General features: G+C 48.1%; 1 protein-coding gene across 1 annotated transcript; it reads left to right on the top strand.

Moving 5' to 3' along the window:
- Window positions 1-3,398: 3,398 nt before the first annotated feature.
- On the top strand, window positions 3,399-18,085 carry LOC149427096 (ataxin-3-like; the record flags this gene model as incomplete). The annotated part of the gene is made up of 5 exons (XM_089668261.1): window positions 3,399-3,528; window positions 4,768-4,931; window positions 7,751-7,874; window positions 10,114-10,190; window positions 17,244-18,085. Coding segments are annotated over 5 exons (587 nt in total), but the record flags the coding sequence as incomplete, so codon positions are not given.
- Between the last annotated feature and the right edge of the window lie 408 nt (window positions 18,086-18,493).

Consider the following 18,493-nt stretch of genomic DNA (forward strand, 5'->3'; position numbering starts at 1 on the left):
CAGCGCTGTCACACTTTGGATGACAATTGCGCGGTCATGCAACACTGTACCCATATGAAATTTTTAGAATTTTTTTGAGACAGGTAAAACTTTATTTTGGTGGTATTTATTCACCGCTGGGATTTTTATTTTTTTGCTATATAAATGAAAAAAAAGTTTTTTTCATTTTTGGCCAAAATGTATTCATCTGTATCTTTGGCAAAAAAAAAACCAAATTGGTTTATAACCAAAAATTATAATTTTTCTACATTTTTTATCTTTTTTTATATTATTTAGTTTGTTTTTTTTGTTAAACATACTGTCACCCTAGCAGTACAGTGTCACCATAGTGACACTACTACTTGTGGGGGGGGGGGGGGGGGTGATGATTTTTTTTTTTTGTACACTGATTGCTTTTACACCCATAAAGGCATTCTTACAGCCATTGAGAAACACTGTGTGAGCTGTGATTGGTGACAGCTTGGCACATGGTACAAGGCTGTTGTGAATAGCCCTGTACCATGTGACCTCTGTGATCAATGATGTCAGGAAGTGACATCTTGTTTAATACTGTTCATTGGCCAATCAGTGATCACATGAATCAGGACCTCACACAGAGGTCCTGTACAGCGATCTGTGTTCTGCTGTGTCCGATCGTGGTGCCGTGCGCTTTTAGGGAGTGCGCACAGGCAATGGATGCGGGGGGATGTTTAGAAACGTCCACCCGCATTGGCAGCGCTCCCTTCCGGCCTTTTATCGACATGGGCCGGACAGGAAGTGGTTAATACCACTTCCTGCAATAGTGAAGGCAACAATGCTACACTGCTTCTGAATTCAGAGTAAAGTTGCCACTCTCTCGCATTTCTTTTGACTTTTTTGTTGCTCTTCTGTGTCTCAGTGTTACAATACACCGAACATTCGATTTTTAGACCGATCATTTCTTTGTGAGGGGCAAACATTCAAAATCAGCAGGGGATCAAATATTTATTTCCTTCACTGTAACAGCTGTGGCCAATCTGTTAATCACAATAATACTCAATAAATGGCTGTATATGAATGGATGCCATTGATAAAAAAATATTGCTAATAGCAGTGAGCATCATTGTTAGACGCAATCATTGTGTTACCGAAAACCCTGTTTTTTTACATATTGTCACCAGTCAGTATGCCTGATCACCGCCACACCAGTCACATGATGACGCTGTACTGCCCTGGTGACAGTATGTAAACAAAAATGTGAAAAAAACCCAACATTTTATTTAATTTTTTCATTTTCCAAAAAATTGTGACAAAAAAATTACAACTTCTAAAAACTCGCTGTGTCTGCTACTGAATACCTTGGGGTGTCTACTTTCCAAAAAGGGGTCATTTGGGGGGTATTTGTATTGTCCTGGCATTTTCGGGCCTCAAGTAATTAAATCAGCTGTCCTATCAGAATTGATCAATGTTCAAATATATATATATATATATAGTAGACTCTATAATTTTCACACAGGCAAAATTTATATATAATGATTTGGGTTAATTTTTTTAATTTAACCAAAGAAATGCAGCAAAATATATTTTGGCCTAATTTTACATAGATTATTTATTTGCAAAATTTGATATTACAAACTAATAACGTGTTTTTTCTGTTTGGGTTTTTTTTTTGTTCAAAATTTTCAGTATTTTTTTTATTTATTTAGCAAAAAATAAGAATCACAGTGGTGATGAAATACCACCAAACGAAAGCACTGTCAAAGCACTGTCAACAAAAAAAAAAACCACAGATAAAATGTATTTTGGGAACACTGTTGTATGACTGAGTAACTACCATTCAAGGTGTAACTGCACTGAAAATTGGCCTGAGCAGAAAGTGGTTAACCACTTCCAGACCGGACACTTTCACCCCCTTCCAGTCCGGACACTTTCACCCCCTTCCAGTCCAGACACTTTCACCCCTCCTTCCAGTCCAGACACTTTCCCCCCCTTCCAGTCCAGACACTTTCCCCCTCCAGTCCCTCCCCCTTCCAGACCGGACACTTTCATCCCCTTCCAGTCCAGACACTTTCCCCCCCTTCCAGTCCAGACACTTTCTCCCCCTTCCAGTCCAGACACTTTCCCCCCCTTCCAGTCCAGACACTTTCCCCCCCTTCCAGTCCAGACACTTTCCCCCCCTTCCAGTCCAGACACTTTCCCCCCTTCCAGTCCAGACACTTTCCCCCCCTTCCAGTCCAGACACTTTCCCCCCCCCCTTCCAGACCGGACACTTTCCCCCCCTTCCGGTCGGGACACTCTCCCCCCCTTCCGGTCGGGACACTTTCCCCCCCTTCCGGTCGGGACACTTTCCCCCCCTTCCGGTCGGGACACTTTTACCCCCTTCCTGACCAGGGCAACTTTCAGCGCTATCACACTTTGAATGACAACTGCACGGTCATGCAACACTGTACCCAAATGAATTTTTTACCATTTTTTTGAGACAGATAAAGCTTTATTTTGGTGGTATTTATTCACCGCTGGGATTTTTATTTTTTTTGCTATGTAAATGAAAAAGTCCAAAAATTTAGAAAAAAAGTGTTTTTTTTAATAAAATTTTGCAAATAAATAATATTTCATCATAAATCTTTGGCAAAATTTATTCCTTTATCTTTTTAGTAAAAAAAAATCCATATTAGTTTATAACCAAAAATTATAATTTTTAAACATTTTTTTTACATTCTTATTTTATTTTTTATATTATTTTTTATTTTTATTTTTTTTTTACATACTGTCACCCTAGCAGTACAGTGTCACCATGGTGACACTGTACTACTTCTGGGGGGTGATGAAGATTTTTTTTTTTTTTTTACACATTGCTTTTACACCCATATAGGATGTAAAAGCAATCATTTCTCTTTCTCTCTGGCTGCATTCTTGCACTCATTGAGAAGTACTGAGTGAGCTGTGATTGGTCACAGCTTGTCACATGGTACAAGGCTGTTGTGAATAGTCCTGTACCATGTGACCTCTGTGATCATTCACAGATTTCACACGTAGTAAGCAATGATGTCACAAGTGACATCTTGCTTACTACTTTGCATGTGGTCACTGATTGGCCAATCAGTGATCACATGATCGGGACCTCGTACAGAGGTCCCGTCCGACGATCGGTGTTTCACTGTGGACCGGAGGACACAGCGGGCACCGGATGGCGGCACAAGCAGGGTGCGGGGAGGCCGTTTATAAACAGCCACCCGACCCTGCACTGCCACCGTTTGGCCGTTTATATGCAACGGCCGGATGGGAGGTGGTTAAGGATGGGTGCGGTGCACCTGTACACAACTCTTCTTTTTTTTTTTTTTTTTTTTAAATAGCTTTATTCATTGGTGAAGCTCCTGTAGCACACTGTTTGACAGTGCCATTCACCAGAATACTGTAACCCTTTTTTTTTTTTTATCCAGGTTACTCCATTTTTGTAGTGAAGGGGGACCTTCCAGATTGTGAGGCAGACCAGCTCCTGCAGATGATTCAAGTTCAGCAGATGCAGCGGCCGAGGCTCATTGGAGAGGACCTGGCTGTCCGAAACCAAAGGTAGACATAACGGCAATCATTTTTTTTCCAGTGGATTTCAGCACAAGTAACTCCTAACATGAAGTGACGGCAAGAGGCAGGATGGTAGTAGCAAGATACAATGAAAGTCCACTGCTCCATAAATTTTTCATTGCTCTTCTAAAGCAAGCACCGAGTCTTTGTTAGTGAGGTGGGCAGGATCTGAGTGGGTGCAACGGGAGCTGAGGAACAGATTGCTGCATATTGATTAGCAGGGTAGCAGAAATACACAACTCCTGCCTTTGTTACCAGGAAAGAACCCTTCTGTGCAACCCCTGATGTTGGTTTCACTTTGTAACTAAAGTCATGGCTTGAGAATAAGCTGCACCCAAGAATTTAGTTTTGTCCCGTTGAAGCAAAATTCTACAAATCTGCTGGTGCTTGTTTTGGTGACTCAGGTGCCAATAATGTTGTCATTGGACTTGGTGGATCAGGATAGGCAGGGCTTAGGTACAGAGTTGGTTAAAGTAGACCTACAGCAAAACGTTTTTTTTTTTTTTTTTTCATTTTGGATCGATTACAACCCCTGTCAGTTTGACAGGGGTTGCAATCAAACTGACAGGGGTTGCAATCAAACTGACAGGGGTTTCAATCGAACTGACAGGGGTTGCAATCAAACTGACAGGGGTTTCAATCAAACTGACAGGGGTTTCAATCAAACTGACAGGGGTTTCAATCAAACCGACAGGGGTTTCAATCAAACCGACAGGGGTTTCAATCAAACCGACAGGGGTTTCAATCAAACCGACAGGGGTTGCAATCAAACCGACAGGGGTTGCAATTAAACTGACAGGGGTTGCAATCAAACTGACAGGGGTTGCAATCAAACTGACAGGGGTTGTAATCAAACGGACAGGAAGACTACGGGAATGGAGGGGGGGGGGGGGGGGGTGAGGCCAACTTCCGCTTCTGATCGCCTAGGCAATCGCAGTGGAAGTGGGAGCGGGTACCTGTCAAATTCGGGTAACCGCTCCCCCAAGGTGCCAATCCTTAATGGGGAGTGGGGGACCAGTCTTTAAAGCGGAACTTCCCCTTTTGGGTGGAGCTCCACTTTAACCCAACCTCAAGCAGACTTTAGAACCTTAGTTAGTGTTACTATCCGTTCTAAACTGTTACAAATTCCTATTTTCTGTCTAGGAATCATCTCGTCCTGTAGGCGGGGTCAGGTCCTTACCATTCTCAGTCTACCCTTTTAATATTGAGTCTTATTCTGTCATGCAGAGTGCAGAGAAGTGATGAAGGGACCAGGTTGTACGACGGCTCCACCACCATGATGGATGAGGATGAAGAGAACCTACAGAAGGCCCTTGCTTTAAGCAGACAACAGATAGACATGGAAGACGAGGAAGCGGATCTCCGCAGGGCCATCCAGCTCAGTATGCACGGTACAGCTGACTACAGTAGATTACTTACAATTCCAGTATATGAGATCCTGTTATTGTGGAAAGCAATGTCCCTTCCTGTAGGAGATGATATGGGCACAAACTACTGCCATTGGAATCTGTGAGAGATGCCTAAACAAGGGTATTCAGAACGCTTTATACCTGTCTTTTAACTACTTCCCGTCTGGCCCATGTATACAAACGGCCGAACGGGAGCAGTGCAGGGGCGGGTGGCCATTTATAAACGGCCTCCCAGCTCCCTGCTTGTGCACACTCCCTGGGAACGTGCAGCACCGCGATCCGGTGCCTGCTGTGTCCTCTGGTGGCTAATCACTGATCACATGAAGAGTAGTAAGCAAGTTGTCACTTCTGACATCATTGCTTACTATGTGTGAAATCTGTGAATGATCAGAGATCACATGGTACAGGGCCATTCACAACAGCCTTGTACCATGTGACAAGCTGTGACCAATCACAGCTCTCACAGTATTTCTCAATGGCTGTCAAATTCGGATAACCCCTCCCCCTCGCTCCCCAAAGGTGCCAGTCGTTAATGGGGAGCGGGAAACAAAGGCTTACAGCGGAACTTCACCTTTTGGGTGGAGCTCCGCTTTAAAGCAGAATTGTCAAGCCCTGTGCTAGGGGCAGGGCTTTATACCAAGATATCTGCTGTGAACGATCACAGGGATCACATGGCAATTCACATCAGCCTTGTACCATGTGACAAGCTGTGACCAATCAGTATTTCTCAGTGGCTGCAAGAATGCAGCCAGAGAGGACGACAAATTTTTGCTTTTACAGCCTTTATGGGTGTAAAAGCAATCGGTGTAAAAAAAAAAACACAAACAAAAAATCATCACCCCCCTCCCCACACAAGTAGTACAGTGTCACTATGGTGACACTGTACTGTTAGGGTGATCGTATGTAAAAAATATATATAAATAATAATATAAAAAAATAAAATAAAAATGTAAAAAAAATTAGAAAAAGTATAATTTTTGGTTATAAACTAATCTGGGTTTTTTTTTTTTACTAAAAAGATAACTGAATAAATTTTGGCCAAGATTTATGAAGAAAGATTATTTATTTGCAAAATTGTATAAGAAAAACACTTTTTTTAAAAATGTTTGGACATTTTAATTTATATAGAAAAAAAAAATAAAAATCCCAGCGGTGAATAAATACCATCAAATTAAAGTGTTATCTGTCTCAAAAAAATGCTAAACATTCATATGGGTACAGTGTTGCATGACCGCGCAATTGTCATTCAAATGTGATAGCGCTGAAAGCTGAAAATTGGCCTGGACAGGAAGGGGGTGAAAGTGTCCGGACTGGAAGGGGGTGAAAGTGTCCGGACTGGAAGGGGGGGTGAAAGCGTCCGGACTGGAAGGGGGGGTGAAAGCGTCCGGACTGGAAGGGGGGGTGAAAGCGTCCGGACTGGAAGGGGGGTGAAAGCGTCCGGACTGGAAGGGGGGGAAAGCGCCCGGACTGGAAGGGGGGGAAAGCGCCCGGACTGGAAGGGGGGGAAAGCGCCCGGACTGGAAGGGGGGGTGAAAGCGTCCGGACTGGAAGGGGGGTGAAAGCGTCCGGACTGGAAGGGGGGGTGAAAGCGTCCGGACTGGAAGGGGGGGTGAAAGCGTCCGGACTGGAAGGGGGGGGTGAAAGCGTCCGGACTGGAAGGGGGGGGGGTGAAAGCGTCCGGACTGGAAGGGGGGGGGGTGAAAGCGTCCGGACTGGAAGGGGGGGTGAAAGCGTCCGGACTGGAAGGGGGGGTGAAAGCGTCCGGACTGGAAGGGGGGGTGAAAGCGTCCGGACTGGAAGGGGGGGTGAAAGCGTCCGGACTGGAAGGGGGGGGTGAAAGCGTCCGGACTGGAAGGGGGGGTGAAAGCGTCCGGACTGGAAGGGGGGGTGAAAGCGTCCGGACTGGAAGGGGGGGTGAAAGCGTCCGGACTGGAAGGGGGGGTGAAAGCGTCCGGACTGGAAGGGGGGGGGAAGCGTCCGGACTGGAAGGGGGGGTGAAAGCGTCCGGACTGGAAGGGGGGGTGAAAGCGTCCGGACTGGAAGGGGGGGTGACAGCGTCCGGACTGGAAGGGGGGGGGGGGGAAGCGTCCGGACTGGAAGGGGGGGGGGAAGCGTCCGGACTGGAAGGGGGGGGGGAAGCGTCCGGACTGGAAAGGGGGGGGGAAGCGTCCGGACTGGAAGGGGGGAAGCGTCCGGACTGGAAGGGGGTGAAAGCGTCCGGACTGGAAGGGGGGGGGAAGCGTCCGGACTGGAAGGGGGGGGGGGAAGCGTCCGGACTGGAAGGGGGGGTGAAAGCGTCCGGACTGGAAGGGGGTGAAAGCGTCCGGACTGGAAGGGGGGGGAAAGTGTCCGGACTGGAAGGGGGGGGAAAGTGTCCGGACTGGAAGGGGGGGTGAAAGCGTCCGGACTGGAAGGGGGTGAAAGCGTCCGGACTGGAAGGGGGTGAAAGTGTCCGGACCGGACTGGAAGGGGGGGGAAGCGTCCGGACTGGAAGGGGGTGAAAGTGTCCGGACTGGAAGGGGGGGGGAAGTGTCCGGACTGGAAGGGGGGGGAAGCGTCCGGACTGGAAGGGGGGGGGGGAAGCGTCCGGACTGGAAGGGGGGGGGGGAAGCGTCCGGACTGGAAGGGGGTGAAAGTGTCCGGACTGGAAGGGGGTGAAAGTGTCCGGACTGGAAGGGGGGGGAAAGTGTCCGGACTGGAAGGGGTTAACAAGGCACCCTTTGTATAGTCTACCATTGATGTAGTTCTAGTTGAGCTACAAAGGAAATAGCCGCAAGTCTTCTCCCGTATTATCATTTCAGGAGGACCTCGCCAGAACGTCACGGAATTGGCTTCCTCTAGCCAGCCGCAGACGTCGGAGATCTGCAGACAGGAATCACTGACACAAGAGGAGCTTCGTCAGAGGAGACAGATGTACTTTGAGAAGTAAGAACGGAGTAAAGCCCATAAATGCAGTTGTGTAGCCATTAAAGTGTTACTGAACCCCCAACAGTACAATCAGTCTGTAGATGCAGTAAAGCATGCTGGTTATACTCACTGTGGGACCTAAGGGGTTAATCCTCCGCATTGTGTAAAAACACGGTTTATGCTGACTACTCTGATCCTCCCCTTCTTCCAGTGTTCCCCTCTTATCTCCTGATAAGACATATCGTGTGGAGTCACTCTGCACATGCTCAGGTTGGTGGGTATGACTAGAGAGGGTTTTTTTTTTCCTTGGGAGAGTGCATGTGATCAGCACAGAGCCAATCAGCACTGTCCACACAGAGGTCAGGGGTCCTGCACCCTCCTAGAGCAAAATGAAAACTCCTCCTACAAGCTAGAAGTCACAAGACTGCTCTAACTGCTGATGTGAAAAGGTATTTAGCAGTTTATATTTACTAACATAATTGCATTTCCATGTTCTGTGTACGGATATAGTGAATGCAGGGTCCGGAGAGAGCGGATATAGTGAATGCGGGGTCCGGAGAGAGCGGATATAGTGAATGCAGGGTTCGGGGAGGGCGGATATAGTGAATGCGGGGTCCAGGGAGAGTGGATATAGTGAATGCGGGGTCCGGGGAGAGCGGATGTAGCGAATGCGGGGTCCGGGGAGAGCGGATGTAGCGAATGCGGGGTCCGGGGAGAGCGGATGTAGCGAATGCGGGGTCCGGGGAGAGCGGATGTAGCGAATGCGGGGTCCGGGAAGAGCGGATGTAGCGAATGCGGGGTCCGGGGAGACCGGATGTAGCGAATGCGGGGTCCGGGGAGACCGGATGTAGCGAATGCGGGGTCCGGGGAGAGCGGATGTAGCGAATGCGGGGTCCGGGGAGAGCGGATGTAGCGAATGCGGGGTCCGGGGAGAGCGGATGTAGCGAATGCGGGGTCCGGGGAGAGCGGATGTAGCGAATGCGGGGTCCGGGGAGAGCAAATGTAGCGAATGCGGGGTCCGGGGAGAGCGGATGTAGCGAATGCGGGGTCCGGGGGGAGCGGATGTAGCGAATGCGGGGTCCGGGGAGAGCGGATGTAGCGAATGCGGGGTCCGGGGGGAGCGGATGTAGCGAATGCGGGGTCCGGGGGGAGCGGATGTAGCGAATGCGGGGTCCGGGGGGAGCGGATATAGCGAATGCGGGGTCCGGGGGGAGCGGATATAGTGAATGCGGGGTCCTGGGTTTAGTAACACTTTAAAGCTAAACATGTTGTTCTGTGATTGGATGAGGGTAGAGATATGACTTTGAGACTCTAAAACTGAAATATGAAATAGTGCTGCCGATCTCAGCACTTATCTTTTCTGCTGTTTTGCTGTTCTTTCAGGTGTTGTTTTTTTTTTTTTCAAATTCAGCTTGCCAAAGTTTGCTGCTCCAGCTTTTTGGTTTTTCAGGTGGCTACGTTGTCTTGCAGAGTCTTATGGAGCCTTACCATAGCCACCCTTTGCTACATGCTACAGGAGAGGACTACTTCTTGACATGCAGATTCTGCCTGTGCCAACATAGGATTGTGTGCATGAGCACACCCTAATTACCTTGTGCAGCGCAGATTCCCCCCTGCTGACGGGGACCCCCGTGTCTCTACCTCTTCCACCCTCCCCAGATTGCAGCCAGCTTGCCTCCTCTCCTGACAGCTGCTGCGGAGGATATTTCAGTGTGGAGAATGGGGGAAGGGCTGGTAAAGAATTTAATTTCCCTTCCCTTCTTTTTCTGAATTAACATAATGAGTAATCAACACTGATCACTGTGTTCATTCATAACCGAAGCATAGTAAACTGTTTACTATGCTTCAGTTTGTGAATGGGAAACCGCTCCACACAGAGCACTTCCCGTTCATTCACTGCCCAGTGCTGCAGAGAAAGGGACTGGGGAATCTCTGTTCTCAGTCCTTTACCCAGTCTCCAAAGTGGGACATCAGGGGTTTGTTCTTAGACCCCTGATATGTCACCAAAGGGGTTCCTAAAAAAAGAAAGGAAAAAAAAGCTTTGGGTGCACACTCTAATGCAACAGACTGCGCACCCCTATGACCGGAAGCTTGAGTAGACTAGACTAGGCAGGGCACGCGTGTTGACATGTGAAGTGCTGAGACGGGTCACAGGGGCGTGCAATTGCATTTTTAATATTCCTACATATAAAAGATTTCTTTTTGTTTTTTTACCTTTTTCATTAATAGCCCTTACTGGTACAATGTTCTGTTTTAGGCAGCAACAGTCAAAGCCGGAACTCCAAGAATCTGCAGAGAGAAACTCCACAACCGACTCCACAAACACTAACCAAGGTTGCCTAACTTTTTTGTTTTAATTTTTAAAACCTTTTGTTTGCTATCAGTTCTGCATGCGTAACAGTCCACCTGGTGTACAAACGAAGATGTACGCCTAGGTTCATCCCCCTGGAGGTAACCAACGGTGCTCCGAAACTGTGTCTTCCTGGCACTTTAACTACTGCCCGCCCGGCCCAGGGGCGGACTGACCATTTGGAAACTCGGGCACTGCCCAAGGGCCCAGGGTCAGTAGGGGGCCCCATGAGATGCCCCGGTACCTTTTTCATAGGCTTTTTTGAGTTTGGGCAAGGACACGGGCCCCATGATCCCCTATTGCCCGGGGGCCGCATGAGTTATCAGTCCGCCCCTGGCCCAGCCTATATTATTATGACAGCTGGGCGAACCTCTCTTCCCTCCGGGAGGGTATCACAGGACGTCTTTCCCGGATCGCTTTTTGCGCGTACCCTCAGGGCCACGCTGTGGCGAGGTCTGTCACTGACTGTGTACCTCGGACACGGCCGATCACAGATCTGTGTACCGGCCCCGTTGCCAGTACCATGTGACCTGCTGTGACCAATCACAGCAGGTCACATGACAGTTGGATACAATGGATGGTTTCCTTTCATGTCATCCATTGTATACAAGTGTGTCTAGCTGTGAATGGTCACAGTGATCACATGCACAGACTGGGCCAATCACAGCTAATCACAACAAAAAAACCTGAATTAATTAATTTCATTCAGTTAAATGATTTCTTATAGCAAAGACATTTTTTGCTATGAGCAATCAAAGTATGTAAAAAAAAACTGATCGCTTCCCCAAAGTAGTCCAATGTTATTATTATACTACTTTGGGCATAGTGTAATATGAAAAGAAAGTCTTAAAAAAAGAGAGAAAAAAATGTAATAAAAAAATTATTAAAAATGTAAAAAAAATTTTTTTTTTTGTACTGTCACCAGTGTCACTGATCACCACCACACCAGTTATAGGATGACGCTGTACTGCACTGGTGACAGTATGTAAAAAAAAAAAATTGAACATCTTTTTAATTTCTTCATTTTCCAAAAAATTATGACAAAAAAATTACAACTTCAAAAGCTCACCATGCCTCTTATGATTTTCGTCAGACTGCCTACTTTGCAAAAAGGGGTCATTTGGGGGGTATCTGTACCGTCCTGACATTTGGGGGGGTATCTGTACCGTCCTGACATTTGGGGGGGTATCTGTACCGTCCTGACATTTGGGGGATATCTGTACCGTCCTGACATTTGGGGGGGTATCTGTACCGTCCTGACATTTGGGGGGGTATCTGTACCGTCCTGACATTTGGGGGGGTATCTGTACCGTCCTGACATTTGGGGGGGTATCTGTACCGTCCTGACATTTGGGGGGGTATCTGTACCGTCCTGACATTTGGGGGGGTATCTGTACCGTCCTGACATTTGGGGGGGTATCTGTACCGTCCTGACATTTGGGGGGGTATCTGTACCGTCCTGACATTTGGGGGGGTATCTGTACCGTCCTGACATTTGGGGGGTATCTGTACCGTCCTGACATTTGGGGGGTATCTGTACCGTCCTGACTTTTGGGGGATATCTGTACCGTCCTGACTTTTTTGGGCCTCAAGAAATTAGATTGGCTGTCATTACTTCAGGATTGATCAATTTTCAGATCTATACCATAGTTTGTGAACTCTATAACTTTCCTACAGACTAAATAATACATCCTAATTTGGGTTATTTTCACCAAAGAAATGTAACAGAATACATCTTATCCTACATTTATGAAGAACAATTATTTATTTGCAAATTTTTTTTTTTTTTTGTTATTTTAGCAAACAAACAGCCCCAGTGGTGATTAAATGCCACCAAAAGAAAGCTCTAGTTGTGTGAACAAAATGATAAAAATTTAGTTTGAATGACAATTGCGCAGTCATGCAACACTGTACCCAAAGTGTGAGAGCGCTGAAACCTGAAAATTGGCCTGGGCAGGAAGGGGGTAAAAGTGCCCAATATGAAAGGAGTTAAACAGCATGAGAGCAGGGGCGGACTGACAACTCATGGGGCCCCCGGGCAATAGGGGATCATGGGGCCCCTGTGTCCTTGCCCAAACTCAAAAGCCTATGAAAAAGGTACCAGGGGCATATCATGGGGCCCCCTACTGACCCTGTGCCCTCGGGCAGTGTCCGAGATTCCAAATGGTCAGTCCGCCCCTGCATGAGAGTATAAAGGGAAGAGCCGGCAACTCATCCTTCCGATAAAAGTACTTTATTGATAAGGGCACAGTGTGCACGATACAGCAGCTGGTGCCCCCCTGTCACATGGACATCAGATAGAGACTATAAGTGGCCTTTTCATTATGCAGACATGGTCCACTGTCTGCACAGAGTCGAATTGTAGGGAAAAAAATAAAAATTCAATTTAAAGTGGTTGTAAACCTCAGACATGAACTATATCCCTCTATAGTATGTACTTGTCTCTATCAAGAGCACTAAGTGTCATTTCTGTCTGCTGCCTCTTTCCTCTGATATCAGCATGAATCACTTCTGACAAGTTTTCCTGACACCAAGAGAAAAATGGTGACAGGGGAGGGACCTCCAGCAGATTGACAGCTTCAGCTCTGTTTCTGTGAGCTGTGTGGAGGGGGGTTTGTCTCCATTCAGCTCTCAGAGCTCTCCCTGCTGAACTATGCAGAGTGTAATTTCAGCTCTCTGCCCCCCCCTTTTTTTTTTTTTTTTTTTTTGATGGCTCAGACAAGCTTTTTAAATTCAGTACTTTGTCTCTCTGCAGCCTTCTCTCCTCTACATCCGTTCAGATACAACTTACGTAGGATGATTTGTTTCATCTCTGTATCACCTGAGGCTAGTCAAGATAGAAAACTAAAGACTTTTTTTGGCTTTGGGACAGGAAGTGAAGAGAAATCTCTCCGATGGGGACACAGATGGCAAAAAAAAACTGAAATCAGCTAACCCTCCCTTACTCTATCCAAAATGAAAAAAGTTTTACATTTAGTTATACTTTTAGGCATTCATAAAAAAATCATCAATACAGCACATGGGTGCAATGCTTTGGTAAAGTGGTTCTAAAGGCTGAAACCTTCAGTGTGCAGCTTCCCCTGTATACTTACCTGGGCCCGATCTTGATCCAGCGATGTGCCTGAGAGCCTCGTCTCTCCTGAGTTTCTCCCTCCTCTTTGGCTGAGACACAGCAGCAGGAACAATTGGCTGTCACTGCTGTCAATCACAGCCAGTGAGGTGGGAGCTGGGGGAGGGACTGAGCTATGCTCTGTGACCCATTGACACACAGGCGGCTTGGGAGTGAGGACACACACAAGTGCCCCCAGGGCAAGCAGCTTGCTCTGGGGGCACTCGGCAAGGGGGAGGGGCCAGATGCATCAGCAGAAGGCGAGGATCAGGGCTACTCTGTGCAAAACCATTGTACAGAGCAGTTACGTATGATGTGTTTTATTATTTTAAATTTAAAAAATCACTCCTTTTAATATCACTTTAAAATCAAATTGCAGCATATACAAAAAATGTTATCATGTCTCCTGGGGCAGGGAGCAGGGGGGAGGGAGTTGCTGCAGTTAGACACCCTGCTGGAGACACCCTGCAACCCGCAGAAATTAAAAATCACATGGGGTGGCTCCAAGAGGAGAAGAGAGGAAGGGGAAACTGGAGCATGGGAACTGAGATCGGAAACACAGAAGATGGAGGATTGTGCGATTGTCTGCATTGCCACGCTGAATAAGGAAGTCCAGAAAAATGACAGGATCAACCAGATATTTACTAGGAAAGAATTATCACAAAAAAAAACTAAATTTTTGATTATACTGACCTTTCATTTTTATTTTTTTTGTAAAGAAGAATTAAGAATACAGTTCTGCTTTTCAGCTGGCATTTGACTTTTTTAGGGCTTGTTTACGCTTGCTTCAAAATGTGGCATTGGACACGCTTTTTTAAAGCACTCTGAATGCCAATTAAAGCCCGTCACTAAATAAAATGGTTCCCTCACAGTCCTGTTCACACGTTGTCTTTGCTTCAAAAATGATACCTCGTGTTGTTTTCTTAGTGCTTCGAAATATCTCCAAATCCTCCATAGAAGTCTGTGACAACACTCACTTGCAGCACCTGAAGCTTCGGAAGGGCTTTTATGCAGCATTAGCTTTGCAGGTATGAGCCCAGGATACACTAGGAAACTAACAAGCAAATCGGAAAGTTGTCACCAGCAGTCACTGTGTATGTATTCTGGGAGTGTCTGGTGCAGATGTCACATCTGGTGTGCAGTGTGAAGCAGCAGGAAGGTGAGTAGGCGGTAGAATGGAACCGAGCAACTAGCAGAGGGCACATGTGGTGTGCAACATGGGAACGCTATAGCAGAAGGTGAGCATGGACCAAAGAGAGAGGACTGAGCAGCAGAGCAAGAGAAACTAGCAGATGTCACACGTGGTGAGCAGCGTGGGAGCAATATAGCGGGAGGTGAGAGGGGACCAGAGAGAGGAGGATTAGCAAACCAGAGAATCAGCAGAGCTAGGGGTTGCTACTGAGCGGGGGATCAGCAGAGCTGAGGTTATTACTGAGCAGGTAATCAGAAAAGCTGCTGGTTACTACTGAGCGGGGGATCAGCGGAGCTGGGGGTTACTACAGAGCGGGGGATCAGCGGAGCTGAAGGTTACTACTGAGCAGGGGATCAGCGGGGCAGGGGGTTACTACTAAGAAGGGGATCAACAGAGCTGGGGGACCAGAGCAAGAGAAACTAGCAGATGTCACAGGTGGTGAGCAGCATGGGAGCAATATAGCAGGAGATGAGCGGGGACCAGAGAGAGAGGAGGATTAGCAACCCAAAGAATCAGCAGAGCTGGGGGCTTCTACTGAGCCGGGGATCAGTAAAGCAGGGGGTAGCTACTGAGCTGGGTATTAGCAGAGCTGGGGGTTACCACTGAGCCAGGAATCAGCAGAGCTGGGGATTACTACTGAGCCGGGGGACCAGAGCAAGAGAAACTAGCAGATGTAACAGGTGGTAATCCGCATGGGAGCAATATGAGAGGGGACCAGAGAGAGGAGGATCAGCAGAGCTGGAGATTGCTACTGAGCCAGGGATCAGCAAAGGGGGGGGGGGGGAATCAGCAGAGCTGGGGGTTACTACTGAGTAGAGAATCAGCAGAGCTGAAGGTTACTACTGAGCTTGGGATCAGCAGAGCTGGGGATTACTATTGAGCAGGGGATCAGCAGAGCTGGGGGACTAGAGCAAGAGAAACTAGTAGATGTCACACATGGTGGGCAGTGTGGGAGGTAAGTGGAGACCAGAGAGAGAGGAGGATCAGTAAACCAGATGTCAGGGCTCCGGGTATGACCAGAGGTGTGTGGACTGACACAGGGAAACGCAGGCTTCAGATATAGTATAAACAATATAATTTATTTAAGACTAAACATAAACACAGTGCAAACAAACCAAACCAAAACCCCCAACAGATAACAAAAGAACAATACTAAGCGTAGTCGGACGGGCCGGGTCAGGAACAATCAGGCAGACAAGGTACCAAAGAAGCAGACTGGAGAGTGGTCAGGAATAGCAGAGGTCAGGACAGGCGGAGTTCAATCAGAGTCAGGGATCAAGCAGGATCAGACAGGAAGCAGAAAGAATGCAGGTACAGGGGCTCTTGGGAAAACATACACCAAGGCCCTGATCACAGGCCTGGCCATTCCTTATATGCACCTTCTGCAATCAGCCTCAGGTGTTTTGGCTGACTGCAGGAGTGAGCCTCTGGTTGCTGAGAGCACCCACTGGCCAGTCCTGATACTGCAACCCACAAGGCAGGTGAGTCCCACCACTATTGGCGAGTCCATTCCTGACACCAGAGAATCAGCAGAGCTGGGGGTTACTACTGAGCCGGGGATCAACAAGGCTGGGGGTTACTACGGAGTCGGGGATGAGCAGAGCTGGAGGTAGCTACTGAGCCAGGGATCAGCAAAGGGGGGGTGGGGGGGATCAGCAGAGCTAGGGGTTACTACTGAGTAGGAAATCGGCAGAGCTGAAGGTTACTACTGAGCTTGGGATCAGCAGAGCTGGGGGTTACTATTGAGCAGGGGATCAGCAGAGCTGGGGGACCAGAGCAAGAGAAACTAGCAGATGTCACACATGGTGGGCAGCGTGGGAGGTAAGTGGAGACCAGAGAGAGAGGAGGATCAGTAAACCAGAGAATCAGCAGAGCTGCGGGTTACTACTGAGCCGGGGATCAGCAGAGCTGGGGGTTACTACTGAGTGGGGAATCAGTGGAGCTGGGGAATACTACTGAGCCAGGGTACTACTGGGCTCCTTTAAAACAAATAGAAAATCAGCACACACAGGGCAGATGTCACACATGGTGAGCAGCGTGGGAGGTAAGTGGAGACCAGAGAGGAGGATCAGTAAATCAGAGAATCAGCAGAGCTGGGGGTTACTTACTACTGAGCCGGGGATCAGCAGAGCTGGGGGTTACTACTGAGCCGGTGATCAGCAGAGCTGGGGGTTACCACTGAGCCGGGGATCAGCAGAGCTGGGGGTTACCACTGAGCCGGGGATCAGCAGAGCTGGGGGTTACCACTGAGTCGGGGATCAGCAGAGCTGGGGGTTACCACTGAGCCGGGGATCAGCAGAGCTGGGGGTTACCACTGAGCCGGGGATCAGCAGAGCTGGGGGTTACCACTGAGCCGGGGATCAGCAGAGCTGGGGGTTACCACTGAGCCGGGGATCAGCAGAGCTGGGGGTTACTACTGAGCCGGGGATCAGCAGAGCTGGGGGTTACTACTGAGCCGGGGATCAGCAGAGCTGGGGGTTTCTACTAAGCCGGGGATCAGCAGAGCTGGAGGTTACTACTGGGCCCCTTTAAAACAAGTAAAAAATCAGCATACACAGGGCATTTGACAAACTTCATTAAAGCTTCAAAAAAGCATGTTGGCACTTTTAATGATCGTTAAAGTTGAAGCAAGTGTGAATGAGCCCTAAGAGATAATTCTTCCAAATTGTGAAGGAGATCTATTGTGCTACGCAGAATATTGTATAAATACTAACCCCAGATCTTCTTCTCCTGCAGACCCCGCAATGAATGATGAAGCCATGCTCCGAGCCGCCATGAAAATGTCCTTGGATACAGGTGGGACAGGGCCGAGTCCCCAGGAAAAATGACCATTGGGCTGCGGCCCGTCTGTTTACACTGCCCTGCCTTGTTGTGCAGGTAGTAAGGATGTACATATTCAGTCTATCCTCTGGACCGGCGCCTGCTTGGGATCTATTTTGAAGCTTTTATGGGTGTCTTTTTAAAGGTGTCCGTGTGGCATTTTACTTCTCACAAGAAGATCATGTTGTCCTGCTTTTTTTTTTTTTTCCTCGATCTCCGGATGTGTCTCTCCGCCATACAGAAAGTCCCGCTTCCCCCCCGGCTGAACTTCACACCACGACCAAACAGAGCTTGCAGCACGGCCATTGCTTCTCTTCAAAGCCCATTCCATTTACATTACTGTGTCTTCTGATTGGGCAGCAAGTCTATGGGCCCCCCCCCCGTGTCTGGCTGTCCTGTTGGAAACTATTCTGGGGGATCTGTCACAAAGCTGCGTCAGAAGCCTCTAATGCAGTCGGCCTTTTTCCCAAGCGGCGTAGTAGTACGGGGGGCAGCTAAAATGCCTGGAAACTAGCGGCCTGCGGGCAGGAAGGCGGCTGCTTCCATCGGAGGCTTCGGTGACAGGTATTTAGCTTTGTGGCAGAAAGGTGCATCTGTTCTATAGCTATAATGTCGGTAAGAGAGGCAGACTCAGGACTTGGTTCTTACATGGAGGGGATTGGTATATTTTTTCATAACTGAGCTCCGGGAAGATATAAAAAGGCACAAATAATGCAGCTCTGTATTCATTATTAAATCATTAAATGTAAATATATATATATATTTTTTTTTTTTTAAATGCAAGTGTAACGGAACCAGACCCCGACTGCACTAGGGTATTTCTGTTAGACTCCCGCTTCCCTGTCCGAACACTGATCCACAGACACCACCGCTGACCACGCAGGAAATAGACAGCAACAGACTCTTCTTAAGACAGGAAATGAACTGCTTTATTTTAACAAAAACACAAGATATGTACACAGGGCGGGGAAATACAACCAGGAACAGGAAACACAGCAGGCCGTCCCACCAAGGGGAAGGGCTACAGGAAACACATCAGCAGGCTGTCCCATCAGGGGGAAAGGCTGCTGGAAACATCAGCAGGCCCTCCCATCAGGGGGAAGGGCTACAGGAAACACCTCAGCAGGCTGTCCCATCAGGGGGAAGGGCTGCCGGAAACCCCCCAC

The sequence above is a fragment of the Staurois parvus genome, unplaced genomic scaffold (genome assembly GCF_062004578.1).
Source record: "Staurois parvus isolate SC_StPar_1 unplaced genomic scaffold, SC_StPar_1.0 ptg004033l, whole genome shotgun sequence".
Taxonomy (NCBI): Eukaryota; Metazoa; Chordata; class Amphibia; order Anura; family Ranidae; genus Staurois; species Staurois parvus.